Genomic DNA, 26,083 nt, shown 5'->3' on the forward strand with positions numbered 1-26,083 from the left:
TTGCAGCTTCATAGTGTGATCTGATGCCATGAAAAGGTCCTGCAGCCAGGAATAGTTCTATAGGCTGACAGCCAGGGGGCTCCCACATCACACTGGAAGGACTCGTCCGGTCAGACATCTGAAAAAAGACACATATGGAATCTAATCCACGTGCAGCGAAATGTTAAGTCAACATGGATTAGTTAATGTTCATGGATAAACATCCATCATATCATCAGACTGATGTAATGGTGTCACTTCACTCAGTAGCACACAATCTGCAAAACTGAAAGTAACAGTGGGGGATTTTACAGAACAATGCTTTGGCAATTTGCAGCGCTCGATGGTGTTTTGAGCCCCCAACGTCGACTTCAAGGCACCTAACCCTAACCCTAACCATTGCCTAATCCTAGTGCCTTCCAGGCAGAGCTGCTTAAAACACCAAACACCATTTGAAGCTCTCTGTCATTATTTTACACTACATTTGTACACTCAGGACTGATTCTACTGAAGCCAGCATGCAGATGCAGATATTACAGGAAGTCAGAACTCAGCTGGGTGGGAGTTCAGTGTGACACACAGAGGATTTCATTCAGTGTTTCAGGTGTAGATCTTTTCTTTGCCCTCACATTTGAAAAAACAAGCTGGATAATTAAAGTGAGACTATTAATGGTAAGTGCTAAAAGGTAACAAAAGTAGCACAAGTAGAAAGTAGTCACAGAGACGGCAAACCCACTCAGTAATGTCAGCTGCACATATATCATTAACACTTTATTTTACAAATATGTAGTTTTCCAAAAATGCTCCTATTACTGTAAATAAGGCAGAGACACATTTTACTAAATATGAGTTCAACTTTTCATTTGTAAGATAATGAAATGTGCCTTGTGTTCTTTCAAAAGTTACAAAGAAATGTTTTTAAAACATGATATCTGTCTGCTTACTTGGGACTAACAAAGGATTATAATATTTGATGTGGTATAAGGGTCACATAGAGAGAAAGACCACTTTTTCATTTGGATTGAATTTTGTCTCACTTTCAAATTCTACAATCACCAAACCAGATGGCATTATAGAGTTAATGAGTGAGACAGGTGTGTGTGTGTGTGTGTGTGTGTGTGTGTGTGTGTGTGTGTGTGTGTGTGTGTGTGTGTGTGTGTGTGTGTGTGTGTGTGTGTGTGTGTGTGTGTGTGTGTGTGTGTGTGTGTGTGTGTGTGTGTTTTCTCTTCGTGTTTGTTCATCTTTTGTAGCCTCAGCGTATATTTGTGTGTGGTCGGAGTCATTTTATTAAGCAAAGCCACTTCTCTGGAACTTCTCTGTTGTGAACTTTGAAACTAATTCTGAGATACGCAGAACAACATTGAATCCATAAGAGGAAGTAAATGCAGAGCTGGAATCACATGAGATAAGAAGCTTGCGGAGAGAGATTTCACACGTTGACTCACACTCTGACTGTGGATTATGAAAAAAACCTTGACATGGCGGTCTCTTATGGTGAGTTACTCTAAGCAATTTAAAAAGATTGTGAGCAACTGTATTTGAATGTGTATGAAAGGGAGATCGTGAATGTTTCTCAGGTCCAGATCCAAGCCTGTCCCAAGTGGTTTTGCTGTTACTGGGTGAAAAAAAAAGTGGGAAGAGCTCAGCAGGAAACACCATTCTGGGAAAACCAGTCTTTGACAAAAAAACTACTCGCAGCTACAAAGAGAGCGGCACCACCTTTGGCATACAAGTGAATATACAAGTTTACAGTTTGGATTTACTCATTTTAACTCTAAGTCTTGTCTTTACTCACTTTGACTGAATTTTAATCAACCAGGTGACAGTGGTGGACACCCCAGGGTGGTTGTCCAACTCCACCACTCCAGACGTAGTATCCAGGGAGCTGTGCAGAGGTCTGACCCTCTGCCATCCAGAGCCCCATGCCATCCTGCTAGTGCTGCCCACCACCTCCACCTTCGGCCCAGAGGAGTGGAAGGCCATGGAGGCCCAGCTCAGACTGCTCCAAACCCCCATCTGGCAGCGAGCCATGGTCCTCTTCACCCATGGAGACAACTTAGGTAAATAATGATCATATACTGTACTGGTGTGTGATATGTTTTCTTTATGCTCACTGTTTATGTTTCTGTAGCTCACAACTAGTACCAGAGGGCAGTACCTGTGTTTTTACATTTATATATTTTTATTGGATTGTTCCCAGTGGTTTCACAAGATGATTCAAAGGATAAATAAGAACAATATGTCCTGTATTTTTGTTAATTTTTGCTTTTCTCTTTTCTCTCTGGATATTTTTACCTCTTTCGGAGCTTCAAATGAAACAATCCAAGAAAGAACTGCTCACAATTCATATCCACAGAAAGGCCATAACCTGTGATGACAGGTCATAGGCACTCAGATGTTCAGTGGCTTCGGTGATCCCCTGACTTTTCCCTCTAGCACCACCATGAGGTTATGTTTTTGAAAAAAAGGTCTTCACGACTTTTAGATCGAATTTCAAGAAATGTTGCCCCAACCGGCACCGTCAGACACCGCCTACCAAGAGTCTGGGTCTGCCAAGGTTTCTTCCTAAAAGGGAGTTTCTCCTCGCCACTGTCGCAATAGCCACTGCTAATGCATGCTCTTGGGGGAATTATTGAAATATTGAACTATCACTTCTTTACTTTCCTGTGTTGATTCAACAGAGATATTGACAGAGGAACAAATGAGTGTTTATATTTGTTCTTTCTGCAGTCTGGGACCCTATAGCGCCTCCCAGAGGGCAGAAGTTGGTACTCCCCATGCAGCACATGGGAAGAGTCCTGGGAGATAAAATTGAATTGAATTGAATTGAATTTTCATAATACTTACGTCCACCTCAGGATGAATTGTTGTGCCACCACTGGGTCAACTTGTATTCTTTGTCCAATAATTGGGTTTATGACCAAACACCTGGAAAACTAATGCCATTCCCATCAGGCTCAGCTGTGTCTTTAGTGCTATGTGAGCATGCTAACACGTTAAACTAACCTGGTGAACATTGTACCTGCTAAAGATCAGCATGTTAGCATTTTCACTGCGATCATGGTAGCATGCTGACGTTGGCATTTAGCTGTAGACTCTGAGTCTTATTCATTCATTACTACAATGATGGTTCTTTAGGTCTGTCCATTGCAGTTTATCTCAACCAGTGAGGTTATTTCTTCTGCAGGAGACTTGCCTATACAGGAGCACATAAGGCGACAGGGTCGGACTCTTCATTGGCTGCTGGAGCGATGTGGGAACAGGTACCAGGTTATGAGCAGCCAGTCCAGGGCCTCAGAGGCTCAGGTCACAGAGCTCTTTGAAAAGATCCAGAAGATGATGAAGACTAACGAGCGTCCCAAGTATATCCAGGACCGGATGTACACCCAGCTGAGACGAGATGTGAGCATAAAGGAGGACAGGAGTTGGCAGGGAAGACAAGAGGAGATAGAAATGACAGTGATGCATAATGTGCATGATGGGAGGACGGGACAAAGGGAGCAGATGGCCCCAGGATGGCTTTATATGCCAAGAGGTAGGTATAGGAACTTTGATTAGATATTTAATTCTGCCCACAATCAGCAAGCAAACTGGCATAAAATGTGTGTAAATTGTGTAAAATGTGAAAACTACTGCATTTGGTGTCACTGCAGGATTCTCAGCAGGGCCAGTTGGTTTTAAGCCTGCTCTTGGCCTCATTCTGCTGGGAAGGAGGAAGTCCGGAAAGAGCTCAGCAGGCAACATGATTTTGGACAGGGAAGTGTTTCAGGTCAACAAAAAGACCACAAGGTGCTCTGTAAGCCACGGGGAAGTGTCAGGGCGGCCTGTCACGGTGGTGGACACCCCCGGTTGGAGTCTGTTTGGTCTGGCCAATCCCAAGCAGGTCAGGACGGAGATCAGTCGGAGCCCTTCCCTCTGCCCTGTGAGGAGCAAAGTGTCATTCGTGCTGGCTGTACCGGTAGGCTCGTTCAGAGAGAAAGACAGGAGAGCTGTGGAGATGTACCTCAGCATTTTGGGGAATGATGTATGGAGAACTACTGTGGTGTTGTTCACCTATGGAGAGGAGCTGAGAGGAAGGACAGTGGAGAAACACATAGAGCAGAACGGAGAGCCTCTACAGTGGCTGCTGGACAGATGTGGCCACCGGCATCAAGTGTTAGATACAAATACAGGAGACGAGACTCAAGTCAGTCAGCTGCTGGAGATGGTGGAGCAACTATAGGAAGTAAATGGCAAAAATCTTTTACAAACAAAACAATTTTCAAAGCCAAAAGTCTTCTTCATTATGGTTCTCTGTGTGATTTCAAACATTTTAATCATAAAAATGAGTATATACATAGATGCAGTTTTTGTTTAGGATTGAAGTAAAGTTTGATTTCATTTCCCAAAAAATATAAAGGATGGTTGACATAAATCTTCTGGAACGATTTGAATAAATTAGCAGACCACATCAATGTCCTTTTTATATTTTGTAACCTTATTTAAAATCAGATATTTACAAGGTAAGCACCAGAGTTTCTTCCAGTCTAGGTGTGTGAAATAAGCTTATTCCAGTAGAAAACAGCATTTGGAACAGAGACTAGACTATTTCTTTTTGAAATAAATCACAACTAACACCACCAGTAACAACATGATCCAGTGATATTACAGTAAATTCAGATAATGCTGAGCTTCTGAACGCCTCTGAATATCCACACAAGTGATTTCAGTTATTCTGGCTGATTAGACCCATATACTGTATACTAATATACAGTCTATGATTAGACCTCTGCTCAGGTTGAAGGCGGGCCAGAGTTTAAGGTCACAAATGAAAGCTGTCGTTTGTTCTTCGCCCTCTATTGTCTACCACGCACGGGCAGACGATAGATGTGCAGCAGCGCCCTCTGCGGTCGCAGTTTCTGATGGGTCACAGCTTTCAGTGCAACACCGGGACGCAAAATTACGAATCCCACTATGGCCATGCCAAGACCCGCCCTACGAAGCAGCTCGATTGGTTGGGGTTAGGCATTTCACCTCAAGTGGTTAAGGTTAGGGTTAGGGGATTGGTCAGGAGATAGGACCTGTACATGTAAGCATGGACGCCTGGCCAATAGTAGTGTGTGAATGCTATTGAAGGGCGGGTCTTGGCGTGGCCATAGTGGGATTCGTAATATCGCCACCGGGACCTACCAGGGGCAACAAGCTAACAGGATACTCAGGAAAATGTCAATCAGTCTATACCACCCACACAGTCCTGGGAAGAGGTCAAATCAACCTGATTATTAACTGCGTAGTTAGCTATTGGCCTCCGTCCCTGTTTTGTAACTGGAGCTGTTTAGCTGCTACAGGAAGAGGTCGGCTAAGACCATGTTTACTGCGTTGGTTTGTGGAGCTGTGGTGTTTCCAGGGCTTTTCTACAACTTCAGGAAAGTACTGAAATACACTTTCACACACTGGAGTGACGCCGACGTGGTTTCTGTCAGTGAGAGGTCAGCAGCACCCACGAGCCGGGTTAACTTCGCCGAACTCCTTTAAGACATACGGCAGTTTAAAGTTGTCTTGCTGATTTCTCAATTAAATCAAGTTGTGCAGATTTACTTACTGTTTTATATAAGTTTATATAAAGAGCTGGCAAATTCGGCAATGACAATGAACCAAGGGCTCGTTTCAGTATTATTTAAATAAAGAGTCGTCATTCTGTTACGTTGAATAGCCAACACATTGGCGGTATTATGAGCCGTGCTAAAAGTTGGAATTTGACCCAATTATTTGATCATATGTGTGTAATATGTCGGCCGAAGACACCAATTTCGACCTCCGAGAGCGTTAAGTTGTTAAGGAATATTTTATGATGTATGCATTGGTGCCGATACGCAAGACACCACATAAATTTGCATGTATTTCAACGGAGTTCCGTGTAATTGTCTGTATACGATTTGTAGTCTCTTTCCAGTTTTATTTTTGAGCATAACAAAGTACCGGTCATTTCTGCTGACTCTGTTTCTTCAGGCTGGTGTCCGCTATCCATGCTTCTTTGGCTACTGCAGCTGGAGTCACTGTTGTGACTTCCTGCAGGGATGTCATGACTGACAGGTGAGTCACGTTTGAAATCTCAGTTAATGCATTATATGCGTTTAAAGCTTTTGTGGCAAAACAAAACGCACGCAAAAATCAAGTTTACTGTATTTCCACATCAGATTTAATTGTTTGCATGTTAAGAATTGATAACAGTGAAAATGGCCGGTGTCTGCACCATACAGTCACTGGCTGGTCAATTGGTTTGTGTTGTTCGGAGCTCCCTATATGGCCAACGACATCTATGCCATGTATCTGAGCCGCTACCATACTCAGGAGGCCAGAGGTGATTCCAGTTTATACAGCGGCCACTCTCTTCAGACAGTGAAGGCTTTCCTCCTGAAGGACTGGATGTTGGTCCTCCATCACCTGGTGCTGCTTTTCATTTTCCTGCCTATCACTCTGGCAAGTATGGGGAGGAATCACTGCCATAGGGTGTTTATAGAACTGATTTATTGACTGAACTGACTGTTTATTATGAACACACACACACTTGCAAAAGAGGCACACATGCTATCACACAAGCACACAATGTAGAGACTTGAACATATAAACAGGCATATATACACATGTCACACACAGAATAGGGTCTGAATAAGTCTGCTGTGTCTGATTTACAGTTTTTCAGAAGGGGACTGGGTGATTTCTTCATTGGCTGCTTGTTCACCACAGAGTTCAGCACTCCTTTCGTCTCTATAGGAAAGATTCTCATCCAGGTAAACCATATAGACCTCAAATTGAACTTTTTAACGAGGATAAGATTTACAGCCTTAAAGCTGTTACACAAAACCCTCTAGTGGCATGTGAATGTTCGAATATTTAAAGGGCTGAAAAAAATACCTAGCTTTTTTCAGCTTATTCTGACGGAGTGCCCACTCTGTCACAGGGACAGAATTTCAAACTTTCATTTTGATGTGACGGTGTGTGCACCATTCCCATCGGTGACTTAACCATAGTTGAATTTCGGAAAACTGGCATTTGTGGGAGGTAGAAAAGGAGGAGGTAGAGTGGGGATGTCCACTGATCCTCCTGTTCTCCTGTCCACATGTAGTAGTGGGAAAGACCCCAAACCCCAAATTGCTACCAATGTTCAGATCAGCACCTTGCATGGCAGCTCGCTGTGTGTGTGTGTGTGTGTGTGTGTGTGTGTGTGTGTGTGTGTGTGTGTGTGTGTGTGTGTGTGTGTGTGTGTGTGTGTGTGTGTGTGTGTGTGTGTGTGTGTGTGTGTGTGTGTGTGTGTGTGTGTGTGAGAATGAGAGGCAAATTGTAAAGCATGTTTGATAAAAGCCACTTAGCTCCTCAAGAGAGCAATTCAAACTAATCCTCAGCAGTGGAAGAAGTTTAGTAAAAGTAGCAATACCACAGTGTAAACAATACTGTTACAATTAAAAGTCCTGCATTACAAATATTACTTAAATAAAGGTACGCAAGTATAATCATAAAAATTTACTTAGGGTATGAAATGTAAAAGTACTAATTTTGCACACATGGACCGGTTTGGTGTTATATTTTTATATAGATTTTTTTTTTTTTTACAACTGATGCATTAAAGTATGAGCAACATTTTAATGTCAAAGTGTAATTTTTAAAGTTAAATTGTTAGAATATTTAAAAACATTGGAATGGGATGAAAACCAATCTTCCAAAAGATGTGGCCTAACACGTGTCAAAATCTCCCATAGGCGTTCAGTAAGGTTGAGATGTACGGTCACATCAATTTCATACTCAAACCATGTAGTGAGACCCCGTGCCCTGCATGGAAGCATTTGCTGTCAGACTCTGTGACACCCATCTGCGTTTGTAACAAAGATTTAAAGTATTTTTTTTTTTTTTAAACTTAGAAGACATTAAATAACTACCCTTCTTCCACCATCTCGTTCACATTCCTTTTCTTTCTGTTTCACCCTGAACCGGTCCCCTAATATCCAGCTGGGCCTCGATGACACCAGGCTGCACAGAATCAATGGCATCATTGTCCTCTTGAGTTTCTTTACGTGTCGGATCTTGGTCTTCCCCTTCATGTACTGGATGTACGGCCAGCAGTTTGGGATTCCCCTGCAAAGAGTCGCCTTCCATCTGCCTCTGCACTGCAACGTGGGTAACCTGGTGATCCTGGCGCCACAGATCTACTGGTTTAATCTGCTGCTGAGGAAAGCTAACCGACTCTACCTGCGACAGAAGGGAGGGAACAGAGACGGAAACAAAGGCAGGCCGAAGACCGACTGAAGATTTCACCCGTTTATAAAATGACCTGGTTTTACTGAAACGTTTAACCTTCATTTTCGGTTATTTTGTTATGACTGAAAATATTGTGACTTTATTCTCAGAATCTCAGATTTTTTTATTTTTCTGTGGCCCAAATATATCAACATGCAGAAGTTTGTTGTGCACTACTTTTTAACTGGTTTGTCAGCGGTTACTATGTGACAAAACTGTCTTAAATGTTGTGTTACACCACTGTTACGACTCATTGCAGAGAATATTTCAGCACAAACTTTTTACTTGATAAAATTATGTATTGATTGTGCTCTTGAAGAGTATGCAGGGCTTATGTGTGTATGTCCCAAAATCACAAGGTTCCCCAGGTTAACAGTAGATACATTTGTACTTAAATTAAAAGAGCCAAACCATCCTGTTCAAGAACCTCTAACAGTTCACTTTCAGAGGAGAGATATGAATATTACGGAGGCAGCACAAAAATACATTTGCTGTGAAATATTAACTTTTTATTGACTCAGATTCCTAAATCATCACATTTTAATAACGTCTTATGTTAGCCAAGTGCAGTGTATAACATTGACCACTAACGATATCCTTATTTTATCAGCAAACATGCTCAAAATCTACAGAGAATTTTAGCATTTGAGAACCCTAATTCTTCAGTGGAATACAGATGAAAAATCAGTGTCTTAAGCTGCTGATGACACAAGCTGAGCGATCTTCTGCTGCAGGACAGCCTTCATCTCCTGGTTCTCCAGGTTGTCTGTGATGGTGGAGAAGAAGTGGCGGGTGTTGTCGCTTTCCAGCGGGCTGCTGCTGTGTGGGAAAGCGGCCATGATAGCCTCGTAGTGGCTGAGGATCTCCAGACTGGACAGGAACAGGGGTTCACACTGGCCTCCTGGCATCATCACCTGGGAGAAGGACATTTAACCACTGAGACTTTCATCCAGATTTAGGAAAATGAATACATTAGAGGAAGGAGTCTATTCTAAAATATTGAGTGTAACCCTCGGGAACCTTCGGCCATCAAAATATCATCTATTGGCATCTGCAATGTAAAATATTGCTATTTTGACTTTCAATGACCAAGTTAGTTAAACTCTACTATGTAAAATATACCTGAAACGTTGTAGGCAAACAAATTTAGATTTGCGTGGTTGTTAGCTAGAAGATTTTTTATTTTTTGTTTTCATTTTTATCTGTGGTGGTCATTACACAAATAATCCTAGCTCCATGATCTTTACCTAGAGTTGAATACAGGGGCATTCATTGAGAACTGCAAACAGACACCTGCTTCGTAGGTTACTAAAAGTTATTCCCATCTTCCAGCCAATCAGAATCAAGACTTCTCCGTGACCATGGGTTTAATATTTCTTACCTGGATGTGCTGAACATGGCAGAAGAGCTGGCTGAGTACAAAAAGGACTTCTTGGCTTGGAACAGTGGTCTCCACCAGCTCTTCCTCCTCCTCCATTTGGGACTCTTTGGATTTCAGAGGAGAGCCTTTTGCTTGTTGAAGCTCTTTGGACATTTTAGGAGCTTTGATTGAAGTGCAGGAAGGGCTGGAGTCTCTAGACACTGGTGTTTGAGGGGACGTTGAAGCAGGGACAGTCAAAGCACCAGATGAAGGAAGAGGCAGCTTGGCTCTCACGGAGTTCATCATCTCCCTCACAGCGTGGGCGTATAACCTGCCAGCGTGTGCCCAGCCGTCTCCTGGCAGCCAGTGGGAGCAGCTGGACCCGCAGAGCAGCTGAAGGACTCGAAGCAGGAGGACAGACAGGCGGAGATCGCACGAAAACCTCCTCAGATCCAGGAGGGGCAGATAGTCCACATACTCGAGCGAGAAGGGAACGTGGAGGCGACCCGAGGTGATGAGCTCCCTCAGGACTCTCAGCAGTCTGGTCCACTGGGGGAGCGAGCACCAGGGCAGGGTCTGGGTCAGAGCCACCAGCAGGCCTTTGCTGAACATGTTGACGTGGTCGGGCCGGCGCTGGTCCAGAGAGAGACAGGACAACATGGTGGACTGCAGGGAGTCTGATACAGAGCAGCACTCCATCCAGGCCAAAAGACCTGTACCCTGGCCATACTGAGGCAGGACCAAACCTGACCACTCCTACAGAGGACAGGAAGACCAGATGTACGAAGATATATATATTAGCAGGAATATTTGGGCTATTCAGTAACAAAGGTCACGTTTCTAGTAGTTACGGTTATTCATTATTATAACATGCTGCCAGGTGGTCGGGTCCATCTCAAAGAACAAAGTTTACACAGTTTATCATGAACTATGTCAAGGTTTTTTTATTGCATTTCCACAATAAACACGCAGCCCTTTATTTTTTATTTTTTTTTAACAGTCTCTGTTAAAAATGTGAGGCCACCAAGCTCAAGATGAGATAACCCTGATGACATCACTAGGGGTGGGGGGAAAAAATCAATACAGCATAGTGTCGCAATATTTTCCGTGGCAATACTGTATCGATACACTGACGCAAAGTATCAATCTTTTATGATATATTGTGTTTGTCAGTTTGTCTGCTTGACAATCCCATTTTGCAGCAATAAAATTGAAGTGAGATGAACAAACAGAGAAATGTATCTTTTAGATAAAACAGATGTTGACATGATTTGAAATTTGAAGTTGGAAAAAAGTTAATAAATTGCAATATATCGCAGAATATTGCAATATCTCTAAAATCGCAATAATATCGTATTGTGACATAAGTATCGTGAGGCCTCTGGTGATTCCCACCCCTAGACATCACTGTGGCATCATCAGGGTTATTTAATTAGACTTTACAAAGCTCTCCAGAGCCACATAGGACATTATACAACCTTTCGAAGGCTGAGTAGTACAAACATGTAAAATAGGTGGGGTGCCCCTTTGAAGTTCATCATTACAGAAAAGTATGTTGCATTTAGGCGGGAAGTCTGGGTTTGTGGAGATCTAGGCACGATGACACGGAGCAAGGGTTAATCCAGATTGGTTCTTACCTGCTCAGGTAGATCGCACACAGCCAGCAGAGACGACGGAACCTCGTTTTTAAAGTGTTCCCCCCAAACGGGCTTTAGGTAGAAACGAATGGTCCAGTCCAGTCCCTCCATTTTGTCGTGGAGCCAGAACAAAGATCTGGACCAGCTGCTGGGGTCCGCCGCCACCTCAGCACCCACCACCTGCCCCAGTGTGGTCAGCACCGACACCAGCAGCTCCTTGGTGTCCATGGACCAGTGGTGGACAGTGCTCTCTAGTGGTTGCTCCCAACATCTAGCAGAGATTTCAAAGGATATGTGTTGCAATCAAATTAAAGAAGGTATATGGATCTGGATTGAAGGCCAGAAGAACACTCCTCTTAAGCCTGGTACAGACGGCAGGATAATTAGGCAGATTTTAGCCCCGATTCACCCCTCCCGACAATCTTAAGGATGCTCCGATTATCGTAAAATAATCTGATCAGATATTCCTGCCGTGTGTGGTGTGTTAAGACTGCTCTCGTCTGCTCGGAAGGACGTCGGGACCGCTCCGATCTCAAATTGGGGATATCCAACACGTTGGATTTATTTGGCCCGATTTCTCCTCGTGTGTGGTGTCCCCCGGGGACAAACGAGCACGCAGCCTGTGTAAAATAAATAAAGTCGATGGGCATAACTACATCCACAACCGCAGTCCACCAGAGTACATGGAAACGAATATATGAACGTTTATTAATCTGTGTAATACCGAACGACATTTCTATGAGAAAAAACAAATCACCTCCATATCATGATGTAGCAAGCATAGTCCATGCTCGCGTTGTCTTCTTTGACCATCGCCTTTTCTTTTGATAACGTTTCTTTTCGGTTAAAAACACACTACAAACTATCGCCACTGCATCCTCTTCGTCCGCAATGATTGTTTACTCTGAAGTCACGTTTGATCTCGAGGGATTTTGCGAGATTTCCCGTCTGACCTGGGAATACTCGGGAGTCAAATCGGTTTGTGTGTGATGTGTTGATTTTGCCGTGTGCTGCGCACCACACACTGTACGACCAAAACTGTTACACCCGTGATTTTTTTATCACCGTGTGTGGGGTCTCTCAGGATTGGAAAATCGGCCGACAATTTTAAAATCGTCCCGTGTGAACCAGGCTTTACAAACCTCAGAGTCTGGTTGAGCAGCTGGGCCAGGACATAGAGCAGGGGAAAGGGAGAGCAGTCCAGCACCCAGTGAGGAGATGAGGCTGGTTCCTGGACGTCCACAGACAAAGCAGTGTGGAGTAGTTGCAGACTCAGTTCTAAATCAAAGCAGCTTTTAGCTGGAAGAAATACAAATTAGTACGTTGGAGCGGACACTCAAAATGATTTTCCTTACATGGACACATAATATAAACAAAGAGTCCTTAAAGCTGCACTTGTCAATATTTAAACTGTAACCTTTTCTTTGGTTTACACCACCCTCTATGACAAATAGGCTAAGTGATCTTCATGTGATGATGATGAAACTAGTGGTTGATAGCTACAGAAAAAGCTAATGATGGGAATTTGAGTATTTTGTCAAACCAATGCTAAAATGTTTGGAATGAAGCTGATAATAGTCAATACAAATAGTAAGCTCTGGTATTTAATATCACTGATCTCTTATTCATTCAATATCAACATCATATTGGTCTAGCTGCCTCATTAGTGCTGTTTTTAAAACTGAGGAGATTAATAAACTAACATTTAAGGCTGGAAAGATAAAGGAGTGATTATGAATATCATGGGACACTCACCCGTAGTGGAGAGGTTGGGCAGGACGAAGATGTTGACGACCTCCTGAGGTGTGAGAAAACTCTGCCTCCGTTCTTCCTCTCCCTCCACTGTCATGACAGGCATCATCAGCAGACCCAGACACTTGAGGAGCTGCTCCTTCTCATTTGCTGACAACGATTTGGTCTTGAGCAGCTCCTGTAGACACCTGCAGAGTAGAGCGCTGCCACTCGGAGCATCCTTTCCTTCATCTACACTTTCCTCTGCCGCTCTGCTTTCATCTTCATTACTTTGAGCTTCGACTTTTCTTTCCCTCTGTCCTCTGAGTCCAGGCAGCTGCTGCAGGATCTTAGCCATAAGTGAGAAAGCGCCTTTATTGAAAATAGCTGAATGACAACAAGACCTCAAAGCTGCTTCTGGGTTCTGAAACGCAACTCGAGCTACTAGAGAGACTGCTGTGTTCAGATTGCCCTGCGACGTCGCTGCCGACACTCCGCCCCGTCCTTGGATGATGCAGTTGAAGGCCATGTTGAGCTCCTGTTCAAACCCGGCGGTCACAGCGGAGGGGACGGAGCGCCCAAAGAACCCCCTGCTGGACAGTCTCAACATGGCAGCCAACGCTTTGTTCTTGTCTTCTAGGCAAAGCGCAGAGAAAATGTCTGCAATGACTTTCATCAGCTTCCTGCACTGGCTCACATTTGGGCTCTCACTGTGGAGTTTACTCATGAGGGTGGAGGTTAGTTTGATCAGTGTGTCGTGCTGCTGGAAGGCTGCCTGGTTCTTTTCCAAGCAGTTTATCCAGAGCTCATCGCAGGCGGCCCAACTCTGCTCGCTGGCAAATAACACCGCAAAATTCTGGTAGTCCTCCAGGCGGTGATTGATGATGATCGCGGTGACCCTGGCGTTCGCATCAGGGGTGCTCTCTGTGACAGGGAACGCCAGTGACTCCAGCAAACCTCTGAGTTCATTCTTCTCAGTCTCCTGATCATCCATTTCAGTCATAGTTTCAGGTACTTCGGCTTTCTGTAGAGCTGTCAGCACTCTCTGGACACTTTGTTCTAGTTTGAATGCTGAGTAGCTAGGGCTGTCATGCACTTTCAGGAGCCCACTGTTTTGCCAAAACTGAGAAAGTTCTGTTATAATCTTCAAAGCTTCTCCAAGCTTCATCCTGCTGGGTTGAAACTGCGATGGTGTGTGAGACGCACACAGGTCTCTCTGAGCCTCCTGAATAAGTTCAGGACTCAGTTTCTCATTTTTCTTTTCCCTGATGCTGACTTCTTTAGACAGGATGTGCATCTTCTCTTCGGTGGGAAGCATGACTGCTTGGTCTATCAGGAAGGTTGTGTACAGAGCATCAAGAGAAATGGAGAGGGCCTGGAGGCAAAGGTCTGTTGTAGTTATGTGATCTTTTATGTCTTTAAGTGCCTGAAGGAGAATGGGCAGGACATCAGCGGTTGGCGACCATACGGGTGGATCTGATGCGTCTAGCTTGAACCTCTTGGCACTCTGAGGGCACAGACTTGGAGACTCCGACAACAAACGAGCAAATTGTCTGCCGAACATCGTCTCTATGCTATCCTCTCCTCCCGCTTCCTGCTCATCTCTGCCTTTCCACAGTTCCCACCACACCTCCAGAAAAAGTCGAACATCATCCTCTCTAGTAGGGCTGCTCCTCACGTGTTGCACTAGCCTTTCAAGCTCAGCACAGATCCGGGATTGAGGAAGACAGAAGAGGAATTGGGCAAATATCTGAGCAGCTGGCATCGACCTCACCACTTCCAGCAGGACAACATGGTTGACGTCAGGGAGGCCGTTCTGGAGGGGGAAGAAAGGGTTCTCCCTCCAGGCCGTCTCCATGTCCTCTCCAGTCTCCCGGCACAACACCTTCAACCACACAGCACATACTAATTTCTTTATCCAGCTGACAGCCGCTGTCACATCCTGTCCACAGACTTCTTTGACTGCCTCCAGGACCAGATGTCCCACCCTGCTCCAGTCAGCTTTCTCGAGGGAGGACAGGGATGAGGGGAGACACAGTTTATCAGCCAGCAGGAAAGCACCCTGAAGAACAGCCACATCTGAAAGCACAAGAGAGCAGGGTCAAAACTAAGGAGACTAAAGACTAACATTACATTAATTCATTCATGCACAGCTTATCATCCAAATCGGATATTTTGTTAGCGTCAAATTCTTTTGCACAATCATTCTGCGTCTAAGAAAAACGTGGGCGGCAACCGCTTCATGCCCCTACCGCCGTGATCAAACCCGCTTCCCCTGACTGGAGGCGAGTTACCGCGCGGTGGTCCGAATGCCACTGAAACGGTGTTCGGCCCGACCAACGCCAAGCAGTATAACAACATACCACGTAGGTCTACAGCATTGCTGGTAAAGACGGCAGCTTAAAAATTAAAATATTTTTTATTCAATTTAGTCACCTTTACACATTAGAAAGGCAGGCATGTTTTAGAGCTATAACGTTAGGCTATTGTACAAAAAGTTAACGTTACCCTTGTTCATCATCAATGTCGCAGCTGCTGGATGCAGCTCAATTAATAGATAGGTGGGTAATTTTAGTAGAGTTTTCAATTCCCATTCATAAACGTTACCACCGCGTGCCCTTCAGAATATTGTCTATATAGTCCACTAAAGCACTAGTACTGCACACAATACCATATCTGTCAACATAATTCGCGTTTCGCACGTTTTCAGTAGCATGTCAACAATTTCGTATACAGCGCTTCCGCTCGTCCGCATCCGCGTGTCTCAAAAGAGAAGAGGGACCCTCTGCTCTCAGGGGTTCAGATATATCTTCACAGCGCCACAACAGGATGAACTCAGTACTGCAGGTAGATACACCAAACCGCCTGTTAAATAACGTCCACCACCACGATACATAATTAATAAGCGCTACATGTTTTTGGAGCTACAACAAGGAAAGTGTGCTTTATCTTTGCTCTCCTGATTTTATGTGTAACATGACATACAGTAGTTTACACCAAACATATAGCATAGGAATGACTCATTTACCAATATTTACGACACAGACACTCACTGTATCATTTTAAATGTTCCAATTTCATAATATAGCCTATATTGTAGGCTATACATTTTGAAATGTTTAGTCAGTGATATTGTATCTGCCTTACACGTCACGTGATGCGAGAGGCAGGCAAAGCAAGTTTTCGTTCCTGTAAAATGAAAGCGAAAGTATGCTATATCTTTCAACTGCACAATTCGGTGTGCTCGAGCAACACGAAGATATTTCTACCAATGAATAATCATGAGTCTAATCTTAAAAATATATAGTTACTTGTATCTATATGCAGGTAAGTTGTTGTCTTCAGCTGTGATTGGGACGTTGTGTAGGCTATTAGCCCATAAGACATGAATGAAATGACTACTATACTATACTATATACTACAGTATGTTACAATATCTTAGCTGACTGTACTGATTCCTTCTGTGTCTCTCTCAGCTGTGCAGTGTGTCCATCAGGTGTCATGGCTGCCCTGTCAGTTCATTGATGAACATGTGTTTTTGAATAATGAGGGTCACACCGAGACTCAGCTCATCCACAGAGAGGCTATGCTGCAGTTTGGTCAAAAAGGAGACACTCCTGTCAACCCACATGCCATCACTTTCCTGATCGCCGGTAAGACCTGCAGCTTATGGAGTAGGCTAACAGACTGAAAATGATTGTATTCTAATGTATTCTATTCTGTTCTAGGATCTAAGTTGGACCTGCGGCGGTACATAGAGGGAGTGGAAGCAGAGCAGTTGGAGTGTGAGCTGCGTAGGTACAGCACAGAGGGCATCCATGTCCGCTGGCCAGTCCTGGGGGCCCAAGAGTACAACCACTGGTTCAGCTGCACGCTCAGACACGCCAAGGGCCTGTTCACAGTCACCGGCTTCCTCAGACGCCCATCTGACCAATCCCCCCCAGGACAGCAGGACTACCGCAAGTGGCCTGCCATCGAGGACAGAGAGATACTCACCACAACAGGTAACACTCAACATAATGTCTTTCATTTGAATCATTTGGGGATTAAAAAAAAGATATATATATAGTAAGTTAAGTTTTGCTACAACTATATTCTTGTGAGACTTGAGAATTAACTGAAACCCAGGATAATCATCATAATAATGATGAACCTGTGGTTATGGGACATAATGGGACACTGATACTGATCTGATGAATATAAACACGTTTTACTCCACAGTTAACATCAGTCCCATATCTCAGTTTAATGCAATCCCATTTTTTTCATGTCTAAGAACTAAATGTATCTCTGTGTGCCTTTGTCTTGTCACATCTGTGTCCGTAGTTGCCTTGGTCATTAAAACCCAATCTCCATCAGTGAGAGCGGGCCTTGGCTCCCAACAAAAGCTCCACTGCCAGTTTGCTGTTGACCACAAAGGACCAAACGTCACTGTGGAGTGGCACTGGCAGCATCGTGGAGAGAGAACCAGACTCTTCAGTCATACCAGCCGCACAGGACAGACCCAGGGGTCTGGGGTTGGGCTGAAGAGCCTAGCAGGCGGGGATGCTTCCTATAGCCTCCCCTTCACCAAGATGAGCAGTGAAGGGACGTACGTTTGTTCGGTGTCAGTGATTCCGCTGTTCGTCAGTCTGGATATAAGTCTGCATATTGAAGGTGAAGAAGAGTCAAAGAGAGAATACTAGAATCAGTCAGGCAAGACTAATATTTTGGGCTATTAATGGTCTTGTTTTGACAAAGAAAAGGGCTACCACTTACCAGTTTTTGTCAGACTACTATTCCCAATGTAAATAATAACTTGCCTGCTCAATATTATTATTGTCGTCATTATTAGTAATAGTACTAATGGTTGTTGCAACACATAACGGTACAATTAGTAGTAGTAAAGTAGTACTGACAGTTGTAGATTTTGAAGTAATGGTAGAAGCAATAGTAGTGCCAGTGGTGCTACTGCTGCTAAACTACTGCTAATTTTAGTAGCAGTTACCAAATATATGACTAAATCAAATCAAGGATATTTTGGGAAATACACTTATTTGCTTAATTTTGCTAAAAGTTAGATGAGGAGATTGATACCATTCTTCCAATCTTAACTCTAGTAGCAAAAAAGCGAATACTTTACAAAATGTCAAACTAGTCTTTTAAAAAGGCTTCACTTTTAACATAATGGCCTAATTAATAATCTTTACTTCATATAGACCACACTTCTTTGCCTCTAGATATTAACATGCAGTATAAGGCTGCAATCTGAATCTCTCAAATATTCTTTTGATTGATTGATTGATTGAGTAATTAATTAGTCTATAAACTGTCACAGACAATAGTGAAAAACACCCATCATAGGTTTTGTCTGAGCAACGGTCAATAGAAGTAACTGTCCCTCTGATGAAGATATTTGATTTTGCACACATTAGCAGCTGGAGTCAAAATTAAAAATGGAAACCTCTTGCGGAAATTGCCTTGAGAATTTTCATGACATTTTATTCTCCCCTTTTCTCCAGAGCCTCCCCGTGTCTCCCTCAACGTTGGACCCACTCTCTCGCTGCAGGAGGGCGGGGAGCAGAAGGTTGCTTGTGAGGCAGAGAGTTACTACCCTCTGGATGTGGAGATAGTTTGGCACGTGCAGGACCCGGCAGTGTCAGGCCAGAGGGTGGGCGCTCCTCTCCCCAAGGTGCTCCAGAACGTTCTGCTGTCCAGCCACAAACACAACCAGGACAAGACCTACTCGCTGACGGCTTTCTTCTACCTCCAGGCTTCCCTCAGGGACTCAGGGAAACAGTTCACATGCAGCGTCTCCCATCAGTCCCTGAGAGTGCCCATCAAAAAGAGCTTCATTCTGACTGTTGAGGGTGAGTTGAGGGTACAGACGCTGCATTTCTCTAGTGGTTAAAAATGCCCTTGTTCATTTCACCTCTGCACTTCCCCTCGGGGGAATCCAGGCCATCATCATAAGTGTTGTTCCATTAGTCTGAAACACTGAAGGGAACTTAATATAACTAATGTCAGTTAATATTTACTTAGATTGTTGTACTTGTGTGATTTCTTTATTCCCAACATTATCTGTAAAACGAAGTTTGTGAAGAAAGTGGAACTACTGTTTCAACGCAACCAGTCCCACTCAATGCACTGTAGTACTGTGAGCTACCACACTGTGGCAGCAGAGGAACACATCTCACAGAGCCGTATATTATCTATCTATACGGCTCTGATATCTGACAGCTAACTCATGTTTGTTGTCTGTTTTCTCAGAGCCAATCAGCTGGATGTTTAACCTCACTGTTGGCACCATAGTGGTCACACTGGTGGGCGTCCTGTATGTGCTGCTGCGTTACCTGCACTCAGGTGAGTGTGGTGACTCTCATACAAACAGGCCAATAAAAGGATATGTCAGCATGATGATGAGTCTTTAAAAAGATACTGTCATATTGATAAATAGTTTGAATTAAACACATTATATTCAAAAGGAACATCAAAGAAAGTATCGGTAAAGCACTGTGTTTATATCATTTTGACATGTGAAAAGTTGATGCCTGAAAAATAATTATCATTTATTTTCTTCACAGCAAAAAAACAATCTGTGCAGGTAAGATGAAATAAAAACAAAACCTTTTTGATTTAACCCATGATTTAACCAATGCCTTCAGTGCAAACAATATTTTGTGTGTGTGTGTGTGTGTGTGTGTGTGTGTGTGTGTGTGTGTGTGTGTGTGTGTGTGTGTGTGTGTGTGTGTGTGTGTGTGTGTGTGTGTGTTGTGTGTGTGTTCTGAGCAGAAGAAGCCATACTGAGCCTTGGAAGACTGAGCAGAACCAAACATCGAAACACCAGCGAAGGCACACTGGCTTCCTCTCTTCTTCATTTTTGTTTAAGAATGTCTCAGACATTTGAATTTTGTTTGTTAGTTTGAAGGTGAATTTGGGTTTCTATGAAACGGAGTGTGTTTTTTTAGATTGCACTGATTTTGCTTATGCTAAGAAAAACTTGATGTTAAAGTAACAAGTAATTGGTCTTCTGGATGCAAGGGCGTAAATCCCAGAGGGGCCGGTGGGGCCAGGACCCCCCCATCTAAGTGTTGTCCCCCCCCTAGAAATATCATTAAAACAATGCTGCGTATTGTAAATAACATAAACTCCAAAAAATGCTTTTTAAGTTTAGAAACATTTTGAGTTCCCCCTCCCTTGCCTCACAATGGTTTGGTCCACTGCCTGCTGTACTTAGGATCTGCACTCGAGTCACAGTCACATCGGGTAGTGACCTTATATACTGTCTATGGTAGTGACAGGAATGTAGTAAGTAGGCGGTTCAAGGCTATTTTATTCACATTAAACATCGGATGAAGTTTTTCTTTTCTCAAATAGAAATGATGCTGAGTAATTAATTAATTAGTCATGACAAAAAAGTTAGCTATGCTAGTGTAATGTAATGTAATGTTACCTAGCTTGTTTAATAGCTTGTTGGATAGAAATGCACCCAATACAACTAACATTACCATGGCGATAAGCCTAACGTTATGTGTGTGAACTGATATTAGGGTTAATATTGAAGATCTACAGTTGTGTTTTGCTCAATATGATATTAAGTGGCTGATCAGTTAAGTATATCCTCTGTCCCAGACGAAACAAAATATTTATGTGGAGGACGCAAAATAATTTTATAATTATAATAAGACCAGTGAACCTATGAAACTAACTCATATTCAGACAATCTTAAAGATTTGTGTTGTTGTTGCCCAGATAAAACGACAGAGAAAAGAAAAACAGACATAAGATCCTCATATCAAGACAATTTGGTAACATCTTTATAAGAATAGGTGCTTATGGAAATAAGGTCACTATGTCACAGGCAAAGGAGACAGAAAGAACTGAGGAACAGGGAGACCAGGGATGGTCTGACAAGGGTCAGGTGGAGAGTCTCAGGTAAGTTTGTTGAGCTTAGTTCATATTTAGAGGTGTGTGCTGTCAGGGTTTAGCAGATGAGCTTTACTAGTAGCTCACTAATTTACATTATGATCAGCTAATTTAACAAGTGTACAAAAGCATTGTATTTTTTTTATATGGGGACACTTTTTCTAAATAAGTCATTATGTTTTAAGGTATTTCTGTGGCTTGATTTTAAACAACTTAAAAATAAATGCATTTTAGAATATTTTGGTCAATTTAGTCAGCTTTTTCACTGAATCAAAAGAAACACTGAAAAGAAGGATAAAGTCTCCATGCTACACTAATGATAGTATTAAGACTTTCCTCTGTGTACACATTTCCTCTACGAGTATAATTGTGGCTGTATTATTTGTGTCCCCTTCAAAAATTGCTCTTCAGAAATTTTATGTTTATTGTCCCCCCTACTGTTAGATCAGATGTACGCCCCTGTCTGGATGAACAGCAATGCACACATTATTAATCTGGTGAAAATGCAACAACAACAGTTAAAAGGTACAGAGTAATGCTTTTAAGTGTGGCTCACTGTTTTGTTTGTGTCATGTGTTTGAATAATGATGCACATGCAAGTTCACAGGCAACATGACATACGTCCCTGCGGTGGATTTCACACAATGATCTACAGGCTGTGGTAAAGCAAAACAAATCCTCCAACATGTATGGATCGCAAACATGGATGTAAACAATGTATGATTTGAAATATTGGGGAAAAATGCTTTGCTAATGTTTTATAAGCAGGTAAATGCAATTCAACACGTGTTAGACCTCAACGGAAGACACACACACACAAAATGCGTTTTGTTGAGAAAAACTGGATGTAACTACAACTTTTGTTTATTTACAAGAAAAGTCCACAGGTTCTTAAATGGAATATAGATGCTGTGAGCCTTAAAATGTGAGAAAACCTGTAGATGTATAGCTTATCAATGTAATTGTATTAAGATTCATTTAAACTTATTCAATTAAATACCTTGGGGAAAATGAAGAGCAAGTCCTCTGTGACTAAACTGGTCATTAATCATGTGATCTTAAAAAGGTGTAATATGTAATATATTTACTGTATTAAATCCCAAAATGACCACAATATGTCGTCAGATATTGAGGAAACATGCTAAGTTGAAATACTATCTTTTCTGACAACAATAAAGCTAGTATTTCTCCTTTGAAATTTCCATTCTGGGACGTTTGTGTTTTGGCCTGTGTGTTGTTATCTGCCCATAGAAATAGCCTACCTGTAAAACCCAGCGCGCTACAGCTGTAGTACAGCCATGGAAGCAGCAAACAAACGAACGGGATCAACGGAGATAGATTCTACCCGACCTAAAAAACCTTGCGGCATGTTTTTAAACAGTTGCATGATCAGAGACGTAACAAACCCCAGGTAAATATTGTAGATGTATTTGAAAGATGGAGACAGCTTAGAGCCGAGTTGGCTGATTTCCTCCTGAACAGGTAAGCATTAGCTTCGGGTTAATTTATCACGACTACTACGGACAGGCATTTTCAGTCATTTTGACATTTGTGTACTCACATTGAATTATATAGAGTACTCAAATTAGTTACTTGCACACACAGCCAGTGAAGTGATCCCGACTGTTCCTGGTTAATGCCGCCATGCTAACACGCTATCTGCTTTACCGGAGGACCAGGTAAGCGGGCCACGGCTGTTTACCACCACCTTAACAGACTTATGACAGAAACCGCAAGTTTGACTTAATGGAAACTTTAGCGGTTGTTGCCATAATTTTAAGCTGAGAAAGTGTGTCAGGCAGTCGGGTAGAGAGGACAGCGAGGTAACGTTAGTGGTGTTTTTAGGGGTTGTTACCGTAATTTTATGCCGAGGAAGTGTGTCTGTCAGTCGGTTAGAGAGGACAGTAAGGTTGTGGTGTTTTTTAGCGGTTGTTGCCGTAATTTTAAGCCGAGAAAGTGTGTCTGTCAGTCGGGTAGAGAGGATGGCGAGGTCATGATGTTTTAGCAGTTGTTGCAGTAATTTTAAGCTGAGATAAGGGTGGCTGTCAGTCGAGTACAGAGCTCCGTGTGAGCATGGGCTTTTATGACTGTCAACATAGCCTTCTAGCTAACGTTAGCTACTCTTGTTATTATATTTTCCATATTCAATATATATATATACGTATCGATCTGTATCAATCTTTTATTTTATACGGTATGTGTTGGTCAGTTTGTTTGCTTGACAATCCCATTTTGCAGCAATAAAATTGAAGTGCGATGAACAAACCGAGAAATTAATCTTTTTAGATAAAACAGATGTTGACAAAGTTTCCTTTTGGGGACATAATTTGAAATTGGGAAAAAAAGATAACAAATTGCAATATCCATCCATCCAGCTTCGTCCGCTTATCCGGCGTCGGGTCGCGGGGGAGCAGCTCCAGCAGGGGACCCTGGATCTCGCTGGATCTCGACCCAGCCTTCATGACCATAGGTGAGGGTAGGAACGAAAACTGACCGGTAGATCGAGAGCTTTGCCTTCTTAGCTCTCTTTTCGTCACAACGGTGCGATAAATTGAATGTAATACCGCACCCGCTGCACCAATTCTCCAACGAATCTCCCACTCCATTGTCCCCTCACTCGCGAACAAGACCCCAAGGTATTTAAACTCCTTTACTTGGGGTAAGGACTCATTCCCTACCTGGAAAAGGAACTCCATCGGTTTCCTGCTGAGAACCATGGCCTCAGATTTAGAGGTGCTGATCCTCATCCCAACCGCTTCACACTAGGCTGCGAACCAATCCAGTGAGCCGATGATGCCATCAGGACCACGTCATCTGCAAAAAGCAGCGATAAGATCCCCAGCCCACCGAACTGCAACTCCTCCCCACCTCGACTGCGCCTCAATATCCTGTCCATAAATACTACAAACAGGATTGGTGACAAAGCACAGCCCTGATGGAGGCCAACCCTCACCTGAAACGAGTCCGACTTACTGCCGAGAACCCGGACACAGCTCTCGCTTTGGTCATACAGAGATTGGATGGCCCTGAGAAGAGACCCCTTCACCTCATACTCCTGCAGAACCTCCCACAGTATCTCCCAGGGGACCCGGTCATACGCCTTCTACAGATCCACAAAGCACATGAAAACCGGTTGGGCATACTCCCAGGCTCCCTCCAGGATCCTTGCGAGAGTGAAGAGCTGGTCCGTTGTTCCACGAAAAGGACGGAATCCGCATTGTTCCTCTTCTATCAGCCGAACCCTCCTTTCCAGCACCTTGGAGTAGACTTTACCAGAGAGGCTGAGAAGTGTAATAACCCTGTAATTGGCACACACCCTCTGGTCCCCCTTTTTGAACAGGGGAACCACCACCCCGGTCTGTCACTCCTTAGGCACCGTCCCAGACTTCCACGCAATGTTGAAGAGGCGTGTCAACCAAGACAGGCCCTCCACACTCAGAGCTTTAAGAATTTCTGGACTGATCTCATCAATCCCTGGGGCTTTGCCACTGGGGAGTTGTTTAACTACCTCAGTGACTATATTATGTATTAGCTGGATTTAGGAGTTCCTCAAAGTGCTCCTTCCACCGCCCTATTACCTCCTCAGTTGAGTTCAACAGTGTCCCATCCTTACTGTACACAGCTTGTATGGTTCCCTGCTTCCCCCTCCTGAGGTGGCAAACGGTTTTCCAGAAGCACCTTGGTGCCGACTGAAAGTCCTTCTCCATGTCTTCTCTGAACTTCTCCCACACCGACTGCTTTGCCTCTTTCACGGCAGAGGCTGGAGCCCTTCGGTACCCTGGTACTGCCTCTGGAGTCCTCTGTGATAACATATCCCGGAAAGACTCCTTCTTCAGTCAGACGGCTTCCCTGACCACCGGTGTCCACCACGGTGTTCGTGGGTTACCGCCCCTTGAGGCACCTAAGACCACAGCTCCTTGCTGCAACTTCAGCAATGGAAACTTTGAACATTGCCCACTCAGGTTCAATGCCCCCAGCCTCCACAGGTATGCACGAAAAGCTCCGCCGGAGGTGTGAGTTGAAAGTCTGTCGGACAGGGGCCTCCTCCAGACGTTCCCAATTTACCCGCACTACCCGTTTGGGCTTACCAGGTCTATCCAGAGTCTTCCCCCACCCCCTGACCCAACTCGCCACCAGATGGTGATCGGTTGACAGCTCCGCCCCTCTCTTCACCCAAGTGTCCAAAACATACGGCCTCAGATCAGATGAAACGATTATAAAATCGATCATTGACCGTTGGCCTAGAGTGCTCTGGTACCAAGTACACTTATGAGCATCCCTATGTTCGAACATGGTGTTTGTTATAGACAATCCAACAACTGACAACCACTCTGGTTTAGATCAGGGAGGCCTCCATGTATCTCCATCATTGCCCACGTGCACGTTGAAGTCCCCCAGCAGAACTATGGAGGCCCCTACTGGAGCCCCATACAGGACTCCATTCAAGGTCTCCAAGAAGGCTGAATACTCCAAACTCTTGTTTGGTGCATATGCACAAACAACAGTCAGAGTTTTCCCCCCCACAACCCTCTCGTCCACTGGGGTAAACTCCAACGTAGCGGCGCTCAGCTGGGGGCTTGTGAGTATCCCCACACCCGCCCGGCGCCTCACACCCTGGGCAACTCCGGAGAAGAAAAGAGTCCAACCCCTATCCAGGAGTATGGTTCCAGAAACGAGACTGTGCATAGAGGTAAGCCCCGCCAGATCCAACTGGTAGCGCTCCACCATGATAAACATATTTTAGAAGAACTTTCTTACTCCTAAATTGACTCGTTATAGTATACTTAAGTGTAATTCTTGGAACTTTGATAAATATACTGTAGGCCCTAAATCACATAATGGTTTATCTTAAACCCACGCACTACACAACTTGTATGTTTATCCAGCTGACCTCTAGAAGCCCTCTGCTTTTGTAACATGCTCTCTCTCGTTCGAAACACAAGCTCATAAAAACATGCCTGTAAAACATACTGAACCTCACTGCTCGTATATGTCAGCCATCAGCTTTGAAGTGGACTGCTGAAGAGGAACTTTAAGATGGAGTCCACAGAGAGGACTGGTCAGTAGGGATAAAGAGAGCTTTACTTAGACTGAGACCAGATGTGTGTGCTGCCAGCACCCTGTGCCTTAAGGGGTGAATGTGTGTGTGTGGCCACGGTTTAATCACAAATGTTCTGAGAAGACAAATCAGTACTCTATC

At 43.7% G+C, this 26,083-nt stretch overlaps 4 protein-coding genes across 4 annotated transcripts; 3 read left to right on the plus strand and 1 right to left on the minus strand.

Annotated features, from left to right (window-relative positions):
- Positions 1-1,205: 1,205 nt before the first annotated feature.
- LOC120572991 (GTPase IMAP family member 8-like) lies at positions 1,206-4,411 on the plus strand. Its single transcript, XM_039822491.1, has 5 exons — positions 1,206-1,473; positions 1,557-1,711; positions 1,799-2,039; positions 3,167-3,514; positions 3,633-4,411. The coding sequence occupies exons 1-5, from the start codon at positions 1,458-1,460 to the stop codon at positions 4,199-4,201; spliced, it is 1,329 nt and encodes a 442-aa protein (XP_039678425.1). The 5' UTR covers positions 1,206-1,457; the 3' UTR covers positions 4,202-4,411.
- Positions 4,412-5,119: 708 nt separating this feature from the next.
- On the plus strand, positions 5,120-8,568 carry LOC120573022 (TLC domain-containing protein 3A-like). The gene is made up of 5 exons (XM_039822493.1): positions 5,120-5,447; positions 5,968-6,051; positions 6,219-6,438; positions 6,654-6,749; positions 7,963-8,568. Exons 1-5 carry the CDS (start codon positions 5,326-5,328, stop codon positions 8,257-8,259), a joined length of 819 nt encoding a protein of 272 aa, XP_039678427.1. The 5' UTR covers positions 5,120-5,325; the 3' UTR covers positions 8,260-8,568.
- A 173-nt stretch (positions 8,569-8,741) lies between these two features.
- gemin4 (gem (nuclear organelle) associated protein 4) lies at positions 8,742-15,754 on the minus strand. The gene is made up of 6 exons (XM_039822492.1): positions 15,487-15,754; positions 13,003-15,057; positions 12,390-12,546; positions 11,248-11,518; positions 9,632-10,366; positions 8,742-9,164 (listed from the first exon to the last, which is right to left on the minus strand). The coding sequence occupies exons 1-6, from the start codon at positions 15,497-15,499 to the stop codon at positions 8,943-8,945; spliced, it is 3,453 nt and encodes a 1,150-aa protein (XP_039678426.1). The 5' UTR covers positions 15,500-15,754; the 3' UTR covers positions 8,742-8,942.
- A 396-nt stretch (positions 15,755-16,150) lies between these two features.
- dhrs13b.2 (dehydrogenase/reductase (SDR family) member 13b.2) lies at positions 16,151-20,323 on the plus strand. Its single transcript, XM_039791729.1, has 8 exons — positions 16,151-16,305; positions 16,455-16,631; positions 16,707-16,982; positions 17,305-17,634; positions 18,480-18,827; positions 19,228-19,320; positions 19,542-19,561; positions 19,750-20,323. The coding sequence occupies exons 1-8, from the start codon at positions 16,260-16,262 to the stop codon at positions 19,762-19,764; spliced, it is 1,305 nt and encodes a 434-aa protein (XP_039647663.1). The 5' UTR covers positions 16,151-16,259; the 3' UTR covers positions 19,765-20,323.
- The last annotated feature ends 5,760 nt before the right edge of the window (positions 20,324-26,083 follow it).

The sequence above is a fragment of the Perca fluviatilis genome, chromosome 2, assembly GCF_010015445.1.
Source record: "Perca fluviatilis chromosome 2, GENO_Pfluv_1.0, whole genome shotgun sequence".
Classification (NCBI taxonomy): domain Eukaryota; kingdom Metazoa; phylum Chordata; class Actinopteri; order Perciformes; family Percidae; genus Perca; species Perca fluviatilis.

Coding starts and splice junctions, on each gene's coding strand:
- gemin4 (XM_039822492.1), bottom strand. Junction 11,519..12,389: donor CTGCTCAACCAGACTCTGAG/GTTTGTAAAGCC, acceptor AATCTCTGCTAG/ATGTTGGGAGCAACCACTAG. Junction 10,367..11,247: donor TGTGCGATCTACCTGAGCAG/GTAAGAACCAAT, acceptor TGTCCTCTGTAG/GAGTGGTCAGGTTTGGTCCT.
- LOC120573022 (XM_039822493.1), top strand. CDS start 5,326: ATGTTTACTGCGTTGGTTTGTGGAGCTGTGGTGTTTCCAGGGCTTTTC. Junction 6,052..6,218: donor AGGGATGTCATGACTGACAG/GTGAGTCACGTT, acceptor TGCACCATACAG/TCACTGGCTGGTCAATTGGT. Junction 6,439..6,653: donor TTTTCCTGCCTATCACTCTG/GCAAGTATGGGG, acceptor TCTGATTTACAG/TTTTTCAGAAGGGGACTGGG.
- dhrs13b.2 (XM_039791729.1), top strand. CDS start 16,260: ATGAGTCTAATCTTAAAAATATATAGTTACTTGTATCTATATGCAG. Junction 16,632..16,706: donor CATCACTTTCCTGATCGCCG/GTAAGACCTGCA, acceptor ATTCTGTTCTAG/GATCTAAGTTGGACCTGCGG. Junction 16,983..17,304: donor AGAGATACTCACCACAACAG/GTAACACTCAAC, acceptor CTGTGTCCGTAG/TTGCCTTGGTCATTAAAACC.
- LOC120572991 (XM_039822491.1), top strand. Junction 1,712..1,798: donor GCACCACCTTTGGCATACAA/GTGAATATACAA, acceptor TTAATCAACCAG/GTGACAGTGGTGGACACCCC. Junction 3,515..3,632: donor ATGGCTTTATATGCCAAGAG/GTAGGTATAGGA, acceptor GTGTCACTGCAG/GATTCTCAGCAGGGCCAGTT.